This window comes from Danio rerio, chromosome 22 (genome assembly GCF_052040795.2).
Source record: "Danio rerio strain M-AB ecotype USA chromosome 22, GRCz13ab, whole genome shotgun sequence".
NCBI lineage: Eukaryota > Metazoa > Chordata > Actinopteri > Cypriniformes > Danionidae > Danio > Danio rerio.
The window spans coordinates 22,847,577-22,870,713 of record NC_141042.1 but is presented as its reverse complement, the minus strand read 5'-3'; the positions used below and the strand labels follow the sequence as shown (position 1 = coordinate 22,870,713).

At 38.2% G+C, this 23,137-nt stretch overlaps 2 protein-coding genes across 18 annotated transcripts in view; both read left to right on the top strand.

The window, feature by feature from the left end:
- Positions 1-264: 264 nt before the first annotated feature.
- On the top strand, positions 265-19,956 carry hdgfl2 (HDGF like 2). Of its 2 annotated transcripts, none has more exons than XM_087303282.1 (16): positions 265-462; positions 1,024-1,100; positions 2,074-2,212; positions 2,296-2,466; positions 4,949-5,071; positions 5,182-5,250; positions 8,044-8,236; positions 8,431-8,515; positions 11,164-11,464; positions 11,544-11,668; positions 13,128-13,195; positions 13,296-13,366; positions 14,148-14,249; positions 14,709-14,856; positions 14,957-15,080; positions 19,007-19,956. In XM_087303282.1, the coding sequence occupies exons 1-16, from the start codon at positions 391-393 to the stop codon at positions 19,125-19,127; spliced, it is 1,989 nt and encodes a 662-aa protein (XP_087159408.1). In that variant the 5' UTR covers positions 265-390; the 3' UTR covers positions 19,128-19,956.
- A 2,009-nt stretch (positions 19,957-21,965) lies between these two features.
- The window catches only part of ap3d1 (adaptor related protein complex 3 subunit delta 1), a 58,355-nt gene continuing 57,183 nt past the window's right edge, over positions 21,966-23,137 (top strand). For 15 of the 16 annotated variants that reach the window (XM_087302997.2, XM_087302996.2, XM_087302989.2 and 12 more), the window contains exon 1: positions 21,966-22,197. In XM_087302997.2, coding sequence (XP_087159123.1) covers positions 22,102-22,197 — 96 coding nt within the window. In that variant the 5' untranslated portion in view covers positions 21,966-22,101. 16 annotated transcript variants of the gene reach the window in all.

Here is a 23,137-nt window from a genome sequence, read left to right as displayed (position 1 = left end):
GTATTTTTATTAAATTCGAACAAAAACTTGTAAAGAAATGCAATCTCTTTGCAAATTTAAAAAATAAAATACACGTTTACTCTAAGGTAATTTTTAACACTTGTTTCATAATCAGGTCAGCGCGAATCTTGATAAAATTTTATTAAAATTACAGTGTAACGGCGTACACATTGTGCAAAGAGTGACAGACGGTTCCTTCAATCAGCGGTCCTTGGAGGGAGGGACTTCCGCTGACGAAAAATGGAATTGGCGGAAACCGCCTGCAGTAACCAACCGCCTTTCCTCACGTACTGTATCAGATCCAGGTCTCGCTGTCTGTCGGCCTGAAAAACGGACCGTGGACGGATAGAAACGAGCAGAACGAGGAGCGGTGCATAGAGGGACGACAAGATGCCGCACAACTTCCGGCCCGGGGATCTTGTCTTCGCTAAAATGAAGGGTTACCCTCACTGGCCGGCCCGGGTAAGAGCAGCGGGAGCTCGCGCAGGGTTTGCGGTGCTTTGAGCGCACACCCCCCAACAGACCCTCCGCAACCAGCTTTACCTCTAATTACCCTCTAATTTCCGAATGTACTCTGCATATGTGCAGATAAACCTGCAGTGTATGCTGATTTAGAAGCTAAGCGGGTGAAGGGATGTTTTGTTTTGTAGTATTTGCTTGGTAATGAATGTATGAAGCTAGCAGGCTGGCTAACTTGTTTGCTGGAGGAGCAGCTAAGGTCGCGTGATCGCAAAGTCCTGTTTATTTTAGTTGGGGGTCGTTTTTAGATGCATAATTTGGGAAATGGGAATAAGTCCTTTATTTGGAGATGAGAGTTTTGCATTGTTTTGATTTAATCACATGGAAAGTGTAAATGAAGGGGTGTTGAGTTGTAATGTTTACACATGGAGATACTTTGCTGCACGTGTTTCACTCTGTGCAAAGTGGAATATTCATGTGTAAAAGGATTTTTGTTTTTATGAGCTTTAAAAAAACCAATGAACATGCAAATCACCTTATATTATACGTTTTTTGTTCTTGCAGATTGAAGATGTTGCAGACGGGGCTGTCAAACCACCTCCTAATAAGATCCCCATTTTCTTCTTTGGGACTCATGAAACGTACGTAAACATTATTTTGTTAAGTGTGCACCAGGTTGCTATTAACGAGTAAAGATCTCGTTATGAGGTTTACTGTATTCTTTTTCTTAATGTTGACTAAAGAATTATTTTTAAAAGTGTGGTTTGTGCAAAACGTGCATGGAGTAATCTTATCTAACCCCACAAGTCAACAGGTGCAAGTGTAGGACCCTTTTTAAGGCATAACTTCTGTGCACAGTCCATATGTGGATTTCCTTTCTTCTTTCATTTTGGTTTGCAGTTTTTATTGCTTAGGATGATATTATAAAGATTTTTAGTTATTTGTAAGCTGAGGTTCATATCTTTTTGATTTAAAAACAAACATGTCATCTCAACATGAAATGAAAAGTTAGTGTATCTATTGTCCAGCTGTCTGTTATGCATCTCATTGTGAAAATAAGATTTGTGGATTAAATAGTTATTTTTTACCTCTTACATGTAAACAAAGTGTTGTGACTGGATATTCCACTGTAAATTACAGACTTTTCCGGCCACAAAAATGAAGATGTTGTTTATATGAGTAACCCAAACACAAAAAAGTCTTGTGTGTTTGGATGAAAGGTGTCATGAAAACATAATACTATTTAATATGTGACCCTGGACCACAAATGCAGTCTTTTGTTCCACAAGTATATTTTTGGCAATAGCCAAACATGTATTTTAAAGGTCATTCTTTCTCTTCATGCCAAAAATTCATTAGTATATTAATAAACATCATGTTCCATTTAAGATAGTTTTGTACAGTTCCTGCAATAAATGTATGAAACATATTATTTAATTAGCATTATACATTGCCAAGTGATTAATCTGAACAACTTTAAAGCTGTTTTTCCTCAATAATAGGATTTTTAAACCTTTAAATTCTAAATGAATGTATAAATTACAATTTCTATGACTTAAGTCATCTATGATCATAATTCTGAATTTAACTTTTAAAATGTTAACTACCTTCCAGAGCATTCCTTGCACCCAAAGACCTTTTTGCATATGAAAAAAACCAGGAACGCTTTGGGAAACCCAACAAAAGGAAAGGGTTCAACGAAGGCTTATGGGAAATCCAAAACAACCCCCATGCCTCCTATAACACCCCTGCTGTAAGTCTTCATTTCAGCCTCCAAAATCATCTGTCATTCTTAAGGGCTGTTCTGATTTGTCACATTATCTTGTATTTGTTTAGGCTGCATCATCATCGGACAGTGAGGACAACCAACCTGCTGCTGCAAGTGATGCGGAGGAAGAAGAGGAAGCAGTGGTACCAAGAAAAGCCGAAACGGGAAGTGATGATTCTGACTCCGGGAGTGAGGATCAAAAGAAGCCCGCAGTGAAGCGGAAAGCTCCTGCTCCAAAGGTATCAAAAAACTCTAAACATCCCCAACATGAACATTTACAGTGTACATTTTTCAATCAGTTTTTCCACAGTATGATGTATTACACTTTCAGCTGCTTTGGTTTTTTGTTTTCAGAGCTGTTAACATCAAAGATTTAGTCAGTTAATGTCAGTGCGAAATCAAAATTAGTTTATTTTGCTAGCGCTCATTGTTAGTCTGGTGCTTCTCATGGAGAGGGCTGTTTGCCAGATGTTTACAAAACTTTCTCTCTCTCAGCCGCCATTGCTGTTGTGTTTAGCAGTACACTGAAGCAGCATGACACATTTAAACTCCTGCTTATTGCAGCTCAGGGATTTCAGAATGTTATAAAACAGTATTCCCCTTACTCTGTTTTATCAATCTTCTTTTTGCCCTCAAACGAACAACACTGAGACCTTGAAGGTGAACAATGAATCCATCCAATTTAATCCACTGATAAAAGATTTGTTTTGGTAATCTTTAATCATTGTCTGACCACTTGCTTCTGCAATGGAATGGTGGTCTTTAGCCTCAGTATTCTTAACCATGCCCCTCTTAAGAGCAGTACACTCCAAGCCGACGGCAAACAACTAGCACAGTTGAAACCCAGTCATGTTGTTTCCTCACATTGGCTTATGTCTGGTTTAGTCTATAGACCTTTTTCTTGGAACGCAAAATTACCCATGATGCTTTGCGTGTATGCGCAAGGAGAATGCTAAGAACTTCCAGTCAGCACCTGATGCATGTAAACAGTCACATTTGGACAGCTTTGAAACGATAGTTTTAATTTATTTTACCAGCTTTTATCATCTTTGAACTAATTTGGTTGTCCATCATCACCATCTCCTGGACTGATCATTTAAAAAAAAAAGCGATGTAATAGGATGGAAAACAGCTGCTGTGAGGCGTTTTTCCCTCGTTGTCAGACGGCATCTTCTGCCGTTTAAATGAAGCCTCGTCATCGCTAAAGTCAACAGTTTCTCTTTCTTTCAAATATATAACCAACCCAAACAAATGTAGTTCACCAAAATGTTTGACACACACACGTAGCCTGTACTGTCCCACTGACACACTGATTTAATAACTGTTACAACGTGAAAATATAGGCGTGTCATTTCGAAATGACAGAAAAACACAAACCATAGTAAAAATAACACATGAAATGAAACATAAACGGCTCGCGATTAGAATGAACAGCAAATCAGCCAGCAGAGGATCAGTAACAGACTTTTATTGCTCATTTTTGTAAATTGCATGACTTGCATAAGTTTCATGCTAATAATACAGTTTGCTCTATAATGCAGCGAAGTATTGCGTGTGTGTGGAAGTGGCCAGGAACACACACACACACACTGTATTTCTGACGGCAGACACGTGAACTATGAGAATGTTTTTCTCGTATTACTGACGGGCTTGAACCACATCTGACAAATTAAAACGGCTTTAACAGACACATTTCTAAGTTGTGTGTCAAAAAAACACTCTGCAATATATTAAAAACGCTATTGAAACCCATTTTTCGGAGCGCAAATTACCAGTTGTAAACGCTGTAAACGGAAGTTTTTAGCATTGTACCGGAAGACGCTGGTCGCTATGGCGCCCACCATGCAGCAGCCATGAAAAAGGTCTATACCAAAAAGCTGCACACAAACACACCAAACTCGGCGGCAGCTGACTGATTCAAGAGCATTTGTTCTGCACCTGCTCAAGAGGACGTGTCTTTCAGCACCGCAGGGGGCAGTACCGGAACGTCTGATGCGTACATGCAATGCATAAACAAACCAGTGTTCAGTACAACTATCACAGTAATTGCCACTAGCTACAGAGGGATTTCCTTCTGCAAATATTTCTCATAATCTAATAATCCATGTAATTTGCAAATATTTAAGAAATGAAGTTACAGCCGGTGTCTTTGTGTTCCTTTTTGACTGTGTTTACTTGCTACGTTACTTCACCCCACCACACTTGCACTCTGATTGGTTGCTAAATAGCCAGTGTTCAGCTGATGCCGATTCGGCATGTTGAATGGAGTTTAGGAGCTCCAATGTTAACCTGATGAGAGGTGATTTGTAAACACATCAATCCAACTAGCCAGGCTGATGCTAACCGATGAAGCACCGTGGATTTCAAAGGAAGGCCAATGTGTGTCCTAGACTTTACCTCTTGTTTACTATGAGGGAATTATGTGCAAAAAGAAAGCCCCACCCCCTACTCTATATTCTGTTTCAGTTAGAAGCACATCAACATACTGAAATAAGTCTCAGCAATTTTGGATTCATGCAGACATTAAGAAAAACAATACCATCAAACTTTTCCAGAATGTTAACTTTGGCAAGCTAACATGTTAGACCTGAAAAAAGCTGCTCATGTCACTCGTATAAATCAATTTATGATGCTTTTGTGTCTTTTTAGAAGTTTAAAATCTCTAGTTTATCTTGTTTTTTATAATTGATTTAAAAGCAATGTGTATATAAAACTATACAGCGGCCACCAGTGAAGAAAGCACGGGCATCATCCAGTGATCGAGATGGAGAGGAGAGTGGATCTCCCTCAGAACCAGAACCGTCACCCAGCTCAGACTCGGACTCCGGCAAAAACAGTGACCAGGTATATCTGCGGGGAATTTGCTGCAAAACATCATGTTAACCTTACCTGTACCCTGTCCTGATTTTAAGCACGTTCAAATTGCATTAATGAGTTACCAATGTCTTCTCCAGGACTTCACACCACAGAAAGAGTCAGGCGGTCGAGGAGGCAAAAAGCCAGCTGGCAGGGGCAGGAGGAAGGTAAGAAGACCTCATTGTCCATCTCAATTCACAGCTGGGTAGATTACATTTGAATTGTAATCAGTTTCTGATTCCAAATTAAATGAAAAGTGATTTTTTTAACATTTAGATCACACATTTATGACTACTTTTGGATTACATTTGGATAACTTTCCTGCTAACGTAGGGTGTCCGCGGGTTCTTAAAAGGTTTTAAAAGTTGATAAATAAATTATGAGAAAATGAAGGCACTTAAAATGTATAAAAAAGTCTCAATCGCTTATTTATCCAAAGTGCTTGACTCTAAAAAAGCATAAATATATAAATTTTCCTCCTAATATTAACATCGCTGTGCTTAATTTGTTCGAGCCGGGGCACATCTGGCCAAGCTCCTCCATCTGGGTGGTGTCACATAATTTGAGACAAACGTGGGAAGGTGATGTGACTCTCTTCACATGTAGAGGAACCATAGAGTGAAACAGACTGCAAAATGGGAAAAATGTAAATTTGCGTACTCCTGGATGGAGAAAGACGAGTTTAAACAGTGGCTGAAGCCTGTCGCTGAAAACAACCATGTAATTTATTCTTTCAAGTTTATCTGAGTTCGGTTACATGGTTGTGCTCCATTGATTTATTTAACTGTGAATTAACAACAGTTTATTAAGTGAAGGGTTTGATACTGATCACTGAAGTCTTAAAAATGTATTGAAATTATCTTTAGGATTCCTGCATATACCCCAGAGATGTAGAGTAATCTCATACTATTTTGATGAATATAAAGAAAATTTGTTCTTTATAACCAACAAGAATCTTAAAAGCTTTTTTTTTAATTGAAATGGATGGACAGTTTTCATTCATTTATTCATTTTCTTGTCGGCTTAGTCCCTTTATTAATCCGAGCTCGCCACAGTTTAATGAACTGCCAACTTATCCAGCACATTTTTACACAGAGGATGCCCTTCCAGACGCAACCCATCTCTGGGAAACATTCACACACACACACACTCATACACTACGGACAATTTAGCCTACCCAATTCAACTGTACCACATGTCTTTGGACTGTGGAAAAAACCCGGAGGAAACCCATGCGAACGCAGGGAGAACATGCACACACAGAAACGTCAACTGACCCAGCCGAGGCTCGAACCTGCGACCCAGCAACCTTCTTGCTGTAAAGGCTGATTTATACTTCTGCGTCAAACGTACGCGTATGCTACTGCGTTGACGCATAGCCCAACGCCGTGGCCGTCGTCGTCGCTGATGTGCACCTCTCAAAAAAATGTGACTACACATCGCAACGACGTGTAGTGCAAGCTCTGTGATTGATCTTCTTGGTAGCGCTGATGAGTCTGGGCGGTACTGAGAGCCGCGCGAGCGTTGCGAGCCCGATGGAGTGATTGTTTGCAAGTGTGAAGTCCCGTGAAGGAGCTCCGGATGGAAAGTTTTGTTTTGTGTTTACCACATAGTTAAAGTTGTTGCACTTCTGCCGGTTCCTGCCTCCAAATGAGCGAGTTTGAGACACTAGTACATTCAGGAAGTGTTCAGGAAAAGCAAAACATTAGCGAAGAAACTTGACACAGAGGAGCATTAACAACTCACTGCCAACTAGCGTTTCGGAAGTAGTAATGCAGACCAACAAAGACAGTGCGCAGAAGTATAAATGCACAGCTACGCGCGTTGCATGCGCCGTGGGTTACGCTGGTCATTTGACGCAGAAGTATAAACCAGGCTTTAGGCGACAGCACTACCTACTGCGCCACTGCGTCGCCGGATGGACAGTTAATACTTAAAAAATACTAACAGTTTTTGCTTATAGTAGAACTGAATAAAATCATAAGATGTGGTGAAACATTTATATACAATTTAGTAAATTCAGAAAATAGCAACTGTACAAAGATGCTACATCCAAAATTGAATTAAAAATTAATGCTAGATTTGGATGTGACAGAGTTGAGGGAAAAAAATCGTTAATTGCGGGAGTTACGTTCTAAAAATATCCCTCAACAGGTGAAATCAGTGAAGTATTCAGCTTTATTTTTTACAATTATTCTAGATGATTTAAGGCTGTAAAAAGCCTCACTACACACTTATTGCACTTTTCTCAGACAGGCATTACTATTTTCACACTTTTCTCTCTTGTTTAAAACTCAAAATTCATACCTTTGTAAAAAAATAAGTCCAGTAATGAAACCACAGATCAAAACCATTTGATCTTCATTTATTCCATATAGGCGCCCTACAGCTGCGTAACTTCTACCATCCTTATGCATTTCCAGAAGTTCATTTTTGTTCAATGGTTAGCATCTTCCTCTGCCTTTTTGGTGCCATTGCAGGTGCCTTTGACGGTGCAGAGCTTTTCGTCGACATTGTGAGGAGAAAACTTGCAAACATACAGTACAGTACTTCAGAGTTACACTGCTAGCGATCAGATTTATGTAAATTTGGCAAGCTGAACGGACTTTGTATTGTACAGAAGACACAGCATGGAGGATATTGATTGACAATGGTCTACAGCCAATCAGGACACAGAATCCAATGCGCTAACCATGTCAAATTACATTAAAAATATCTGCAAAACTGTTAATATAAACGTTTAAAAAAATGGAAAAATGACTGTTTATTTACTGCCATTTATGTAAATAGTATGTAATCCATAAAGTAGCTATTGTGAAAGTAGTTTACTCTAATTACAAATACTTGATATTTAGAACCAGATTACGTAATCCAGATTACATGTAATCCGTTACTACCCAGCTTGCTCTCTAATTACACACTTTTCTTGTTATTAAACTGTTTTTGTATCTTTTCAGAAGGCGTCTTCTGGCTCTGATTCAGACTCGGGGTCTCAGTCGGATCAGAAGGCTGCCAGGAGCGATTCAGAAGATGAAAAGCCACGACCAGCTGCTTCCGGATCTGAATCGCAGTCTGGATCCAAATCGGACTCCGATTCAGAGCCTCCTCCTCCTCCTCCCCCTACAAGAAAAGCCCCACAAGGACGCAAGAAAGGTGAGACCGCTCGCTTTGCAACATGAACTCAGAACATATTATAATTAGTTTTAATGCTTGAGTAACTGCGCTGAATAGCAGCAGCGGATGGAAACTTTACCTGAGACAGTTGTCCTCGGCACTCGGATATCAGGAATCCTAGACAGGTACATCAGAATGCTAAAGGACGCTTTCTTTTTGCGTCATTTTCCAAGCGGAGAAACCACCACCAAAGCCACGGGCAAGGAAACCCAAACCAGCTCCAGAACGAGCTCCTTCCTCATCATCAGATAGCGATAGGTGAGTTTGTTTTTAGCATTTTTAATTTTTATACTTATTTCACTTGCTATTAACATGGTTTTGATCGCAAGTGGTCAAGCAAGATGCATTATTGTTTCCACCAGGTTTTAACACACTTTAACCACTTTAGATTTTATCGAGGCCCTTTTCTATTTTATCACACTCTAAATTACTCCCACAGGAGTGCTCAAAGTGGCACAAAAGTACAATTGATACACAAACAACATGTCCAATAATAAAATGCTCTGTGAGTAGTGGAGAGATCATGTTTTGTGCAGGGTGTCCATCTGGGGTTGATGATAGTCAATTTAGAGAATTTTAGGGCCCTTAAAAACGATTTAAAAGTCTTAAATGCTATTTTACATAGGATTAAACTGTATATTTTTTGATTAAACACTGTATAGTTGTATGAAAATGTGCTGTGTTCACCCCAGACGCGGAACGCGCGGATAAATTGCGCTATTCGCGCGTAAATAGTTTACTCGCTTCATACGCGTGTCAAACCCCGCTTCATTCGCGTGTCAAATTCACTTCAGAACAGACGTGGATTCGTGTGATGGGTAGGGCTTCTGTCTGCCCGAAGACTCTAGCTTCATAGCTAAATGGCTAACATGGATTTTATGAAGAAAATAACAGTGCTTATGTGCTTTATGAAGACTGAAAAACAGCGTCGATACGTTTAGGGTCGTGTCTGAGTCCACTACATCCTTTCAGAGGTGCATCCAGCTCTGTGAGCTCATAAACTCCTCCAGAATCTTAACCTGGATGACGGAGGCTTTCAGCGGTGCTTCTGACTGAGCCAAGCCGAGTTTGAACTGTTGTCGGTGAAGGCTGGAGGATTTCCCTCGGAAAAGGTTCTATGTCACAATCACGCCCCCACAAGAGCAAGCTTCTGATTGGTTAACGCGGCCCGAATGTACGCTGAAGTTCAGATTTTCGAATTCGAGAGATTCGCGCGAAACGCTCAATTCGCCCCGCGCCATTTGCCTCATTCCGCAGGATGTCTATTCGTGCGTTTGCATTGACTTAACATGTAAATCACTCGTGCTTGACGCGCGTTCCGCGTCTGGTGTGAACGCAGCATAAGAAATGGGACAACACTACAGCGCCTGCACGCGGCATCATAGATAATCACGATCTCTTGCTTCATACGAAATCGATGACGGCGACTGCTGTAGTTATTCCAGTTGTGTTATTTTTTTGGTATTTATCTTCAGGAACTCACTAAAGGCAACAATATCATGTTGTCACAACGATATAATTTGGCAATAAGATTGTGTCTGTGGCAAGGTTCATCTATGTAAACACACCAAAAATAACATTAACGTTATACCAGACACTGTAAAAAGGCGCCACTAGACCATTAGACTTTTCTAACAGGGTATTCCCGTGTCATCGATTGACCCAATGTTGTGGGACTGCTGTACACTAGTTATTATTAGGGATTATAGATGGCAAAATCTAGCGGTTTTTATTTTAGCGTTTTTTTTTTTAAGCATGATGGTAAAACACAAACGCGGTTATAAATGTATTAAAACATGTGTTTGTTTGTTGTAAAAATGCATAATAATGATTAAGAATTCTAATTTGTGCATCTCCTGATTTCCCTGTGCAGCCATGCTGCTGTTGTGGCTGCATTCTAGAATATTTTTTGTACCCCTTGGTTTCCAGTGTGGTTCTACGTATCTCAGTTTCAAGAGCTATCTAGCTCTTCCCATTAGCCCTACGCCTTTAAGCCAAAGAGAATTGAGACACTCCTACCCCTTCTCGTGAATGTGCAAAATGAGGGGTAGAGTTAAGGGGTCGAATTGGGATTGGGCCTCTGATTTCTGTAGATACCTTGTTGTGGCTGTTCAAACGTATTTGAGTGTTTACACTACAGAATCAATCCAAGCAAGTGCATTTTCAATATCTGGACAAGCTCAAAACATCATCAAATTGATGAAAACAATGTCAGGTGTAAATAGTAGATTAAATCTAATTGGCTACTGTTTCTAAGAGCTTATATAGTATACAATGCGTCATTTGCAATAAGTTTTAAGAAGTATTGCATAAATTGCATTTGCAGCTTCATTTGAAGCAAATTATGCTCATGTTTGACTAGTAGATTTAAACAAGCAGGTTTTATTTTCCACTGTTTCTTTAAGGATACTGCTACTGTTGTTAATAAATTAATACTGCTACACATCTCCCGGCATGTGACCAAAAGCACAATTTCTTTGAAGTATTGAAGAATGATTTGAAGTATTGAAAAAGTATTAGAAGTGCCTTATCATTGTGAACATGCTAATCCAATTAAAAAGACAGTTCACCCAAAAAGTAAAATTCTGTCATCATTGACTTATTCCAAACACACAAAAGAGGATATTTTGAAGACAGCAGAAAACCTGTAAGCATAGTAGGAGAACAGTAAATACTATAAAAGTCAATGGTTACAGGTTTCCGACATTCTTCAATTTTTTCTTTTGTGTTCAACAGAACAAAACCTGGTTTAGAACAAGTCTAGGATGAGCAAATGATGACAGAATTTAGTTTTTTGTGTCAACTGTCTCTTTAATTGGATGAACATGTTCACATTATCTTCAAAGAACATCCAACTATTCAGTGAAGTGCATGGATTATCATTTGTGCTTCATTTTTTTACAAAGTGACAGCGACACAGACCGCGTCAGTGAGTGGAAGAAGAGAGACGAGGAGCGGAGGAAGGAGCTGGAAGAGCGGAGAAAGAGAGAGGAGGCCGAAGAGCTCCGCCGGCTCCGGGAGCGAGAGAAAGAGGAGGAAGAAAAAAGGAAAAAAGACAAAGAGACCAAGGTGAGGAGAGGAAGCAGCAGCAGTGGTAGCAGCTCCTCGGACGATGAAGTAGACGATCATCCTCTCAAAAAATCTAAGAAACCTCCGCCTCCACCCATCCCTGCACCGTCTGACTCGGACTCGCCACCCCCCTCAGAGGCAAGTAGACCAGAACTTTCCATTAAACAGTTTCTGTGAGTGTCTTTTCTTAACATGTTAACCTGGTGTTGCATTTCAGCTGAAAAAGAAAAAAGAAAGCCAAAAAGGGCGGCAAAAGAAGAAGGAGAAGGAGGTGAAGGAGAAAAAAGAGAGACCGATCAAAGAGAAGAAGCCACAGAGATCAGAGGAGAAGCACAAAGCAAAGTATGTGTTCATACAGCAACTGAAATCATCCGAATCATTTATGAATGTACACTAACTAGTAATATTCAATATTTGGCTTTGTTTTTGTTTTCATTTGTTTATCTTGTTAAATGTTTCAATGAAATGGTTCACCCAAAATAATGTTTCTAAAGAAATTGTAAAATGTCTATTTATTTTTAAGAATCAAGGTTCCCTCGCTTTTTGAAAGTTCTTGAAATCCAGACATTATTTATTCAAGGCCTGGAAAGTACTTAAAAACAAACATAGGTCCTTGAAAGTCCTGAAATTAAATTTTTTCATGGCTTTATTCCAATAATTATACTTGATTGTCAAAAAAAAAAAAAAAAATCTTAAAATGAAATCTTGTACTATGACACTGACAAATAATGCACATTTTAGCAATATTTGACAGATCACATTTTTACCATTTTTACATTTTTATTGACATTTTACTATTAATCACAAAACACATTGAAATAAACTGACAGACAATGCCTATTTTAACAATGCAATGCTAAGGAAAGACGGAATAAATTTATATATATATTTTTTCCTAATCACTGTTTAATGGCGGAAAGATTTTATCAGCACATTTCTAAACATAATAGTTTTAATAACTCATTTCTAATAACTGATTTGTTTTATCTTTGCTATGATGACAGTAAATAATATTTGACTAGATAATTTTCAAGACGCTTCTATACAGCTTAAAGTGACATTTAAAGGCTTAACTAGGTTAATAGGCAGGTTTGGGTAATTAGGCAAGTTATTTTATGACGATGGTTTGTTCTGTAGACTGGAAATCGACTTGAGATCGGAAAAAAATATAGCTTAAAGTTGCCAATACATTTGATCTTAAAATGTTTTTATAATTAAAAACTGTTTTTATTCTAGCCGAAATAAAACAAATAAGACTTTTTCCAGAAGAAAATATACGTTTGGAGATACTGTGAAAATTTCCTTGCTTTGTTAAACATCATTTTGGAAATATTTAAAAAAAGGAAAACATCAAAGGGGGGCTAATAATTCTGACTTCAACTGTACATAAATACTAAATTAATAATAGCAATACTAGGAAATATAAGTAAATAAATAATTAACAAAATGAAAATGTATAAAAATAAAATAATGGTAAAATAAAATGCATAAATTTAATTATGACATGCGTTAACCCACAATACAGCTTAAAGAAACATCAATACAATCCAGGTAAGGAGTCCAGATTTGATGAAAAGCCCCAGTGGACGTATGAATAACACATGTAAGGAATTCTAAGTGAATCATTTCCTTTATTGTGCTAATCTTTTTCAAGGATTTGGAGTTTGTCACAGATCTAGTTGATCAGTTCAGCTTGTTTATTAATAAAAAAACCTCTGAATTTAATCTACTTTGAAATTATAACTTGAATTTAATAAGAGCATGTACGTTTTAATTTCCAATACCAACTGTTTCCCTCAAGGCCTAAACCCGAGAAGCCAAAACGGAAGCCGGTGCGTCCACCTGAGAAGAAAGTAGAGAAGAAAAAAGGTCACTTGAAGCTTGTTCTCCTTACGGTTCAGTCTCTTTAAATCATTTTTATGGTAATCACGCTGTAACTCTCATTTCTGTCGCCCCTGTGTACCATCAGAGCCCTCGCCAGAAGAGAAGTTACAGAAGCTCCACACAGACATCAAGTTTGCACTAAAAGTTGACAACCCGGTAAGTTGTGATATCACAAGCCTAAGTATGCTGCTTTCTTTTGGACCATTTCTGTGAATGTCCAACTTCATTATCATCAATAGTCATTTAAAAATTTGTCATCAATTGTCATTTAAATTTTTAATTAATGTTATGTGCTTTTGTCATTTTTTAGTTATTAAAGCATTTTATGTTCATATTTAGGTTTAATTACTTGTTTTATTTTTCATTCATGTCCTTTAACATGTTTAAACTTATTATTAAATATTTCCAAGAAACCATAAACTGGTTTTGATTTTTGTCATATATTATCATTATTATTATTATTTATGTATTTTACCTTGTGTTTTATTTATTGCTGTTGGTGACTTTTAATTTTTTGAAATTTTTTTTAACTATAAAAAAAAGTGTCATTTATAAAATGTGGTAAACTTGGTTTGTTTTTTGGCATAGCCAAAGAAGCTGAAATGGCAATAAAGTCAAAATTCACTCTCCCGCTCTCAATATTTTCATGACGTTATTTATTTAATAAACCAACAATATTTATAAGGTAAAATACATACATTTCTTTGTGCTTTAATTTAAACTAAGTTTTGATTAACACACATATTTTTAATTACATTAGTAATGATAACAATGCTCTTAATGGCAAACAACAAGCCCTCATTTTTATTCCCATGTGACTTCTAAATGGACAAAACACTTATATTTTTAGGCCATGTATTTCTAGACATCTGAAAGTGGCCTGATTTGCCTTTTCTTTGATCTCATTCTATGGCGTGTGCTTCTTTTCAATCTTTAGGACATTGAGAAGTGTCTACAAGCCTTGGATGAGCTCAGCTCGGTACAAGTGACCACTCACATCTTGCAGAAGAATGCTGATGTTATTGCCACCCTCAAAAAGGTACAACCTCTTACCAATTTATTAGTGTTTTCTAGAGTTTGCAATTAATTGTAAAAACGTTTTGAGAGAAATTTCTTTTGATAATGATTGAAGGGATAGTTCACCCAAAATGAAAATTGCTCAAGTTCTTTTCTTTTGTAGTAGATTTTCAATAATGTAATTCCAACTCTCAGAATGTTTTTATGGAAATAACAATTTATAATAACCTATATGACTAGGCCTTAAATTATCACTGCTAAATATTAATATTAGGTAGATGATCCAGCACAAATGTTTTTCAAGAAAGAATTCGGAAGCCATTGACTTCCATAGTATATTTTTCCCACTGTAGAAGTCAATAGCTACTGGTTACCAACAATCTTAAATACATTCAACAAAAAAAACCTCAAATATTTTGAGGTAATTATTAAATAATGTTCCCATCTTATATGTAGTACACTTTTTTTATTTTTCTTCTAGATTCGTCGGTACAAAGCCAGCAATGCAGTCATGGAGAAGGCCACCGCAGTCTATAATAAACTAAAGCTTCAGTTCATTGGCAAAATTGAGACTGGTAAACCAAAACCCAATGAAAAGAATCAAGAAGAGCAAGACGCACAAAACACAGGTGAACGCTGTGAAACAGTTTTGTGATGCATACTTTTAAGCAATAAAACATATAGAAAGTTAATAACTTTCTGCATATACCTTTGTCTATTTCCACCCAGACGATTCCAAACCAGTGAATGGAGAATCCGAAGGAGAGAGAAAAGACGTTTCTGAATCTGAAAGCAATTCCAAACCCACAGACCAAGACAACCCGGATGAGAACAAATCCCCAAATGGCATTAGGTGAAGGCATCGTAGGAACTTTTTCTTATTTCATAGAACTATTGGCAGAAGTATTACATTTTTTGGCATGTTTGCCAAAAACATAAAATGGGATCAAATTTAGTTTTAGGAAAGCCATTTTGGGCAACTGATTTTAGTTTCTACTTCAGAGCAGGGTTTAATTGGAACTACAGTGACTTAAGTTTGCGATGATTCAATTAGCTAATGTCAGCAGCATTTACCTGTTGCGTTCTCTTTCAGCCTTGATGTGAAGCACTACAAAGGTTGCAATTGCTCCTTGTTTTCAAACACATAACTTATATGTCCACCTTCAGTCTCCGTTATCATGAAAAGCGTGACCCGCACAATGAAAACACTGCTTTGACCACAGAGTTTTACAACCTCCAGGTGTTGATTTTGTTTAATGCAGCACTTTAGCTGTCACTGTCAGCTGGCTTGCGTTGCTGCAGATACGACTTGGAAAACGGTCTTGGAGGAAATTAGTTGTTGGGGAACTGGAACTTGTGGCTGGTTCATGTTGCTGTTACTACGTGATGCAAAAGCCCCTTTTCACTCTGTTTTAAAATGCTCTATTATCTTACTCTGCTACAGAGTTTTTGAAGATGAAAATGTTTTCCCAAATGAAAGCTCTATTTTTAAACTTTGATCTTCAATGAAATCCTTGATCGATGGCTTTGTTTCCGTCAAAAATCGGGATTGAACTTTTACATAAAACTGGGATGTCGCCTAAAGCATTTGCGAGTGACGATTCCATTCAATGTTTCCATTCAACAAAATTGTCCCTTTCTGATAAACTAGTCAGATATAAAAAAAAATGACTTGTGCCTCAGAAGACGAAGACCCAATGCTATAGACAAAGACACAACACACTTCTGGATATAATAATATTGAACCACTTTGATGATATATTTTGGGATTTTAGAATGACCAAAACAACATTTTAGATGTTTTACAATGTGGTTCATCATAATGGCATCAATTAATTCTCACCAATTTTTTATCATAATCTGTAAATTTAAAATCACATGACTTTTTTTATGTGCATGCTGGCATTTATTCAGGATGCGTGTTTCCATCATAGTGTATATGCATCTTTTTCTTATTAGATAAAATCTTTATTCTACTCCGTTATGCTCATTATTCGCTTGTTAAGTGTGACGTCACGCGAAGCGGCTTCCGGGTTTAAGCGCTCTATTCAACTGAATGGGGAGACTCATGAAATGGTAATAATAAACGTTTACAAAGGGATTTAATACTTTCGAAAATCACGATCGCAATATATATGTCCATGCCTAGTATCCAATGGCCAGAAAGTGATAATTTTTTTTTATAAATTGTTAAATTTTTGGTATTTGTTATGCACAAGCCCAGAGATTGTTGTGTACACTATGATTTTATATAACATTATTTTTAATGTGTAATAGGAATAAAACGTGATCATAAACTAATGATTTCTCCACTCAAATGAATGGCGGCTTGGACCCGGAAACATTATTACATATGTGACCACTTAACAAGCAGAGTAAAATGTATGTGCATCTTGGCGTTTCCATTTCCAGTTAACCATTTTTCTGTGCAATATTTTAAAATGCACATGAATATAGGTGGATGTAAACATAGCTAAAGTCTACTTCAGCTGTAGCTGGGGTCTGGAAGAGTTTTGTTCGTCTTGCCTATTATGCTTGACGAGGATTGGATTGGCTCATTAAATGCTGTTTGCTCACTGCGGAGGAGCTGAAATTTAGAAATTATAATAGCCTTTTGATTTAGACCAATCACAACAGACAGGGTCATCTGACCAATCAAAGCAGAGTAGGAGGAGCCTAAAAATGACCTTTAAACAAACCATTTCAGACCAAGTGTGCCGCAAGCCTGCGTTTGAGTGAAGGTCTCAGCCGTTAGATCGCCCCCTGGGGGCTGGCTGCAGTACAAGTCATAAAGCCTGCCACCTCCGTGTTAATGAAGGAGACTTGAGCCCAAATAAAAAAAATTATTACACTTGCAATAAAATATCCCGAAAGATGGTTCTGGTCGATTGATTATTGTGCTGAAATAGGTGCAGATCTTCATTTTTGTAAACAGTTTGTTTTTAGCAGTAATTTAATGCTGGGCGTGTCATCGTGATTGACAGCTGTGATTGACAGTTTCTCAAAGCAGCGCGTCTGAGCTTCGGCAGGAGACTGAAGTGTTATTATTCGATTTCTGTGTTATTTTACCATGACAAAATGAGTTCAGCAGTAAACTACAGTTTTTGACATACATGATCTGGTGGAACACTGTTTATTCGCTAAGGTCAGGGCTTTTTTCGGGCTTTATTAGTTTGCTGATACACGCCTAGCCACCCAGATAGCAAAATACACTCATTCCAGTTCCGGCTAGATTCTCGCCTGCTGGAGACTTACCCCTCAGAGCTCAGACTGACTACCTCTGCTGGACCCACTCCGGATGCCTGGACTCACTGCCCAATTCCAGCCCGAGTCAATCGAGCCAGATGCGGCGGCGGCCGAGCGAGCCGGCGCTGCCGCATGCGAGCCGGAATCAGCCCGCGACGCCGCGAGTAGGTTATGCGCTGCGGCCTGGAGCTGGCGCGATTAAATATCTAAAACCCTCATATTTGTTAACGTTATTACATCCATTTGTGTTGATATGACAGCAAACGCATGCTGAGAAGTTCGGGGGGCGTGGTTGATTTTACATAAAGCGTTTGGTTGGAAGCTCGACTCCGCTCATTTTCGCGGCTCCTCCTCTGGCTCCATCAGACAGTCCTTCTGCGCATGTCAAGGCTCCAATTTCAGCAGTCTTTTGCGACAGTTTGTGCCCGTCAAGCAGGCGTTTTGCCTATTTTAGAACGAAGCCCTATTTTAGGTAAACAAAGCGAGAAAAAGAGCTAGATACTGGACTCATTACCCAGTTCATAGTTGTCATCCAAGTCCCTTTAAGGCAAGTTGTTTCACAGTCGGCAGAACTAGAAGGTGGGGCTTCATTCGTCATATAGGGGAATTACTAACCGACGTCACACGGGTTCAACCGCACATACATGCTGGACTCTGCGGTTCTCATGTTATATCAGGTAAGTTCACGCTATGCTGAATCATACATGTTACTCGTTTCTGATTGCAGCCATGATTTCAGCAAAAACAGTTAAATATGATGAATTAAACTGCAGACGCTGAATGCTTAGAATAAAATGTGAAAATGTAAGTTCACATACCCTGCCGTACAGGTGTAACTTGCTGTCAGAATGCAGTAGTTTTGCTCGTTGATGATTACCCAGGCCTTGTACAGTTCCGTCTTCTTTCCTCCTCTTTGGCTAGACAGAGCCTCGGTTTTTAGCACTACATAGTGTTGAATCTGGTAATCATGAAACATTAATTCTTTCACATGACCACACAGAAGAACATTGTTGGCATCCAAAGACTTGTAGGCCTTTAACTTCTCTCTTGTAAAAACAACTTTCAATGAGAGATAATTGTATATTTTGGGCTACTGGACGCTTGGCCATTTCGTCACATCCAATATCCAATGGAAGGATGCTATCGCAAATGGACCTGTCAGATGAACGCCACTCACTTTAATGTAAATTTTGCAGATTAACTGTGCTCATCAGTGGGTGACAAGCTGTTATAATACGTTGAAACCATTATGTAAATAATATATATAATATGTAATCAATATAACTTATTTCTAAAACAGCAACAAACTCTGTACCGCATCGGATGTCATTCCTTTGCTGTAAATGCTAACGTTCCTGATTTTGTTCAGCAGCCGCGATATGCGCCCATCCTGAATGTTTACAACCCAGTAATTCGTCTATAGACGTTACACTTTTCCCTGTTCAAAACATTAGGAGTGACACATTTCGTGTATTATATAGACTTTGTTGTAATACACATTACATGCTGATTACCTGCCCGTTTGTCTTTCAGGCCTGATCCAGATGAGCCAGCAGATCAGCTAAATGACTCTACAGAGGCGGATCCCACAGCGGACGCAGATGTAAAAGAGGACAGCAGAGAGCAGGACGAGCAGATGTCGTCTGAGAGCTAACTGCGCTCGCCTCCTTTTATGCTCACAAACACACCTTGGCTTCCTTCATTCATCTGTGTTACTTTTTGTCTGCCCACCTTTGTGACTTACATGAGTTTTTCTTCGTGTTGTACATAAAACGTGACATGAACATTTATTAGCACTTTTGAATCGAGGCGTCACGAGGCAAACAAGCGCCTTAACCTAAATGTTCCACGCGGAGGATTCTGATGATCGAGCGGGAACGTTTTATTTCAGAACCACACTGACGTCTATAACAAAAAAAAACAAACAAACAGAAAAACACCGAAGCCCAAATGTATTTGGAGACTGTGCTTGTACTACGTAGCCGCTTTTTATGAGTCAAACTTTTTTCCTTTTGTTTTATATGAAAAAAGGAAAAAGAAAAAAATCTGCTTTTGTGTTCATCGACTCCCATTCAGCAAGAAATCATGAAGTATCATCATCATCATTCTTATTAGTGCACAAATCTGCATCTGATCTGTCTGGTATGGATTTCAGTAACTCCTGTCTATAGACTTTTACTAAATTCTGTAGACTTATTGACCGTTTGTTGTTGGTTGTTCAGTCTTCTGATTATGGCAACTTACATCTGCATAGGTTGACCCGATTAATGCCGTTTTGTTTTTCTTGGATGTCATAAAACACACTTATCATGCTTAATATGAACATGTTTCTAGTGCTATGTAACTTGGTCCAAACTTCTTTTTTTTAGTATCCGTAAAAGGATTAAATAAAAAAAATCCGCATGATGGACACAATTTTGAATGTTTTTGTAGAAGAACCATTTATTCAAAATAAAATACTAGTATAGTGGTATACTATGAAATGTGTTATGATATTCTTTGTTATTACTTGTAAATAATAGATATATTTGTAGAATGTTGGTAATTTATTATATAGGAATTATGTTATATAAATCAGCAGCTCGGGCGGAGCAGTGGCGCAGTAGGTTGTGCTGTCGCCTCACAGCAAGAAGGTCGCTGGTTCGAGCCTAGGCTCAGTTGGCCTTTCTGTGTGGAGTTTGCATGTTCTGCCTGTGTTCGCGTGGGTTTCCTCTGTGTGCTCTGGTTTGCCCCACAGTCCAAAGACCTGTGGTACAGGTGAATTGGGTAGGCTAAATTGTCCGTAGTGTATGAGTGTGTGTGTTTGGATGTTTCCCAGAGATGGTTTGCGGCTGGAAGGGCATCCGCTGTGTAAAAACTTGCTGGATAAGTTGGCGGTTCATTCCACTGTGGCGACCTCGGATTAATAAAGGGGCTCAGTGGAAGGAAAGTTATTGAATGTGAGTGGTGTAGGTGGCTTTGTTGGTTTTAGTAGATTATTTTAATAACTTTTATTACTTATAAAAATAAATTGTTATAGAATATAAAGAGATAGAATATAATTTTGCTAAATAGAAAATGATTTTGACTAATTACAGCTGGCTGAGCCATCTGACCAATCAGAGCAGAGTAGGAGGAGTTTAAAGATGCATTTTCAACTAACCCAGGGGTGTCCAAACTCGGTCCTGGAGGGCCGGGATCCGGCATAGTTTAGCTCTAACTTCCTTCAACACATCTCCCTGAAAGTTTTAATACACCTAGAAAGAGGTTGATTAGCTAGTTTAGCTTTGTTTAATTTGGGTTGGAACTTAAATATGCAGGAAACTGGCCATCCAGGACCGAGTTTGGACAACCCTGGACTAACCCATGGGTCTCAAACTTAATTCCTGGAGGGCCGCAGATCTGCACAGTTTTGCTATTAAGCAGGTGTGATTTGGAGGTGGTTAGAACTAAAATCTGCAGAGCTACGGCCCTCCAGGAATTGAGTTTGAGACCACTGATCAGAAACTGTTAGGATAAAGGCTGACGCTGCAAGAATGTTATGAGAAAACATTTTTATATTTACTTTTAAATTTAGTTACATCTTAGGATAGATGTAAACTCATTGGCGGAGACTCCCAAAACAAAATTATTAAAACAATAACATGAATTAATAAATCATAAGTCTTATTTTATTCATTGCAAAATAACAGCATTAAATATCAGCATTAATAACAGAATAAATAGTCAAAACTGCTAAGCCTAAACTCTGATTCAACTAGTAAGCTCCAAACCGAGTGAACATTGTTTATGGTTTATTACAAACAGTAGTCGATTAGTTAAACAATGGGGGAAAATATCAGTGGTTTTGCTACACTAATCATAGTGTAATCATGGTATTTGTAGAAACTGGTTCTTCAAATTGTATCTATACATTGTTACATGATTAAAACCATTGCTAATTTTGTTAAAGGGATAGTTAACCCAAACATGAAAATTGATTCACTATTTATTCACCCTCAAGTAGTTCCAAACCTTTATGAATTTCTTCTGTTAAATAACACTAAAGATATTTTAAAGAAAACTGAAAACATGTAAGCATTGTAATCCATAGAAGTAAAAACAAATATGCCTACAGAGGAATTCCGTTTTTTTTTACAGGTTTCCAACTTTCTTCAAAATATCTTCTTTTGTGTTCGACAGAAGAAAGACACTCATCAAGGTTTAAAACCAGTAAATGATGGCATAAATCTCGTTTCTGTCTGAACTGTCCCTTTAAATGTATTTAAATGTGACAACAATTTTACACAACATGAAATTTAGTTATGACTTATAAAATATATCAGTGAGGCAATTAAACTCGCTCTCCACGGTACCAAGACATGTCAAAATCCTAAATCTCAACAAGCGTCGCGTTTGGAAGCGTCCAGTGCGTCGCGTCGCGCGCTCGAGTGTGGATGGGTTTGTCAGTCAGGTGATCTGTCCGCCATTTTGTCAGCCATTTCCTAGACGGGTCCGCTGCAGATCAGCACTTACAGAAAGAGCGAAACCCCTCCTGCACAGGCCGCTGTTCGGGACTGAATGAGAGACTAGAGCTCTAGCGGGCCGGTCAGCACTCAGATATAGCCCGTGTTCGCGGTTCGGTCCGGTCGGACAGGAGGGAAATCATCATGGCTCTGAAGATCGTGAAGGGAAGCATCGATCGGATGTTCGATAAAAACCTGCAGGATTTAGTACGTGGCATTAGGAACCATAAGGAAGATGAGGTGAGACACTTTTAAATGTTTATGTCCTGTTGTGTGGCAAACAGCAGAATAGAATTTGATTGTAAAAATGTACAAAATTCACCTAGTATGAATGAATCGAGCTGATCTCGTGTCAGTGATCTTAAATCACCTGATTTCAGGTGAGCTAACTGGTTTTATCCTGATAAATGCGTTTAGATGGTAAACTGTTGTGTTTTCAGCGTAGTAAATGAACATTTCCGCGATCTGTGAGGTTGCTGACAGCTGTTAGTGATGTTAGAACAGTCTGTCATCGTTTTGTTTATCATGGATGAGGCCAGTTAGCATTGCTAACGGTTTAGACTCTTATATAAACACATTCTGCAGAATGAATACACCTTTTTTTCATCTGATGTTTCATACGAAACGTGTAATTGTACACTTTATAACATAATTTTAGCGCAGCGAATATGTTTAATTTAATATAACAGCTCGGCTCACTTAACGTTATGTGTGTCATGAGATTGGCCGTGTCTCAACGCATAGTGAGCCACCTATCTAGACAACTTGTTTTCAGCATCATAGGCGTGTCCTAATACCGTTCCGAACGCATACGATGCCTGTGATGTTCCAACATCAAATCTAGGTATGAGTTTCTGACGGTATGATAACCTTAGATAAAGACATCATGGTATTATGTGATTACTCATCTAAAATTATTTCTTTTTTAATGTCAGGCTAAAAAAAAAAATAAATAATAATCCCCAATTGAACACAATATATTTTATTTTAGAAAACATGTATATTATTTTGGAACATTAAACATGTCAGGCTAAATATTAAAAATTAATAATTGACCTCTGCTCTCTTTATTGTTTCATAAACTTATTTTTTTTTACAAAACATAAACGCATTTAAAAACGTCTTACATATATCTTAGGAATGGTTTAACAGAAAATTTTAGTGGTTTTAAAACCTTTGC

What these genes read in the sequence shown, in the direction of transcription:
- hdgfl2 (XM_087303282.1), top strand. Translation starts at nt 391, where the DNA reads ATGCCGCACAACTTCCGGCCCGGGGATCTTGTCTTCGCTAAAATGAAG. An exon ending in GGAAAGCTCCTGCTCCAAAG is followed by an intron (nt 2,467 to 4,948) that starts GTATCAAAAAAC and finishes AAAACTATACAG; the next exon opens with CGGCCACCAGTGAAGAAAGC. An exon ending in ACTCGCCACCCCCCTCAGAG is followed by an intron (nt 11,465 to 11,543) that starts GCAAGTAGACCA and finishes GTTGCATTTCAG; the next exon opens with CTGAAAAAGAAAAAAGAAAG.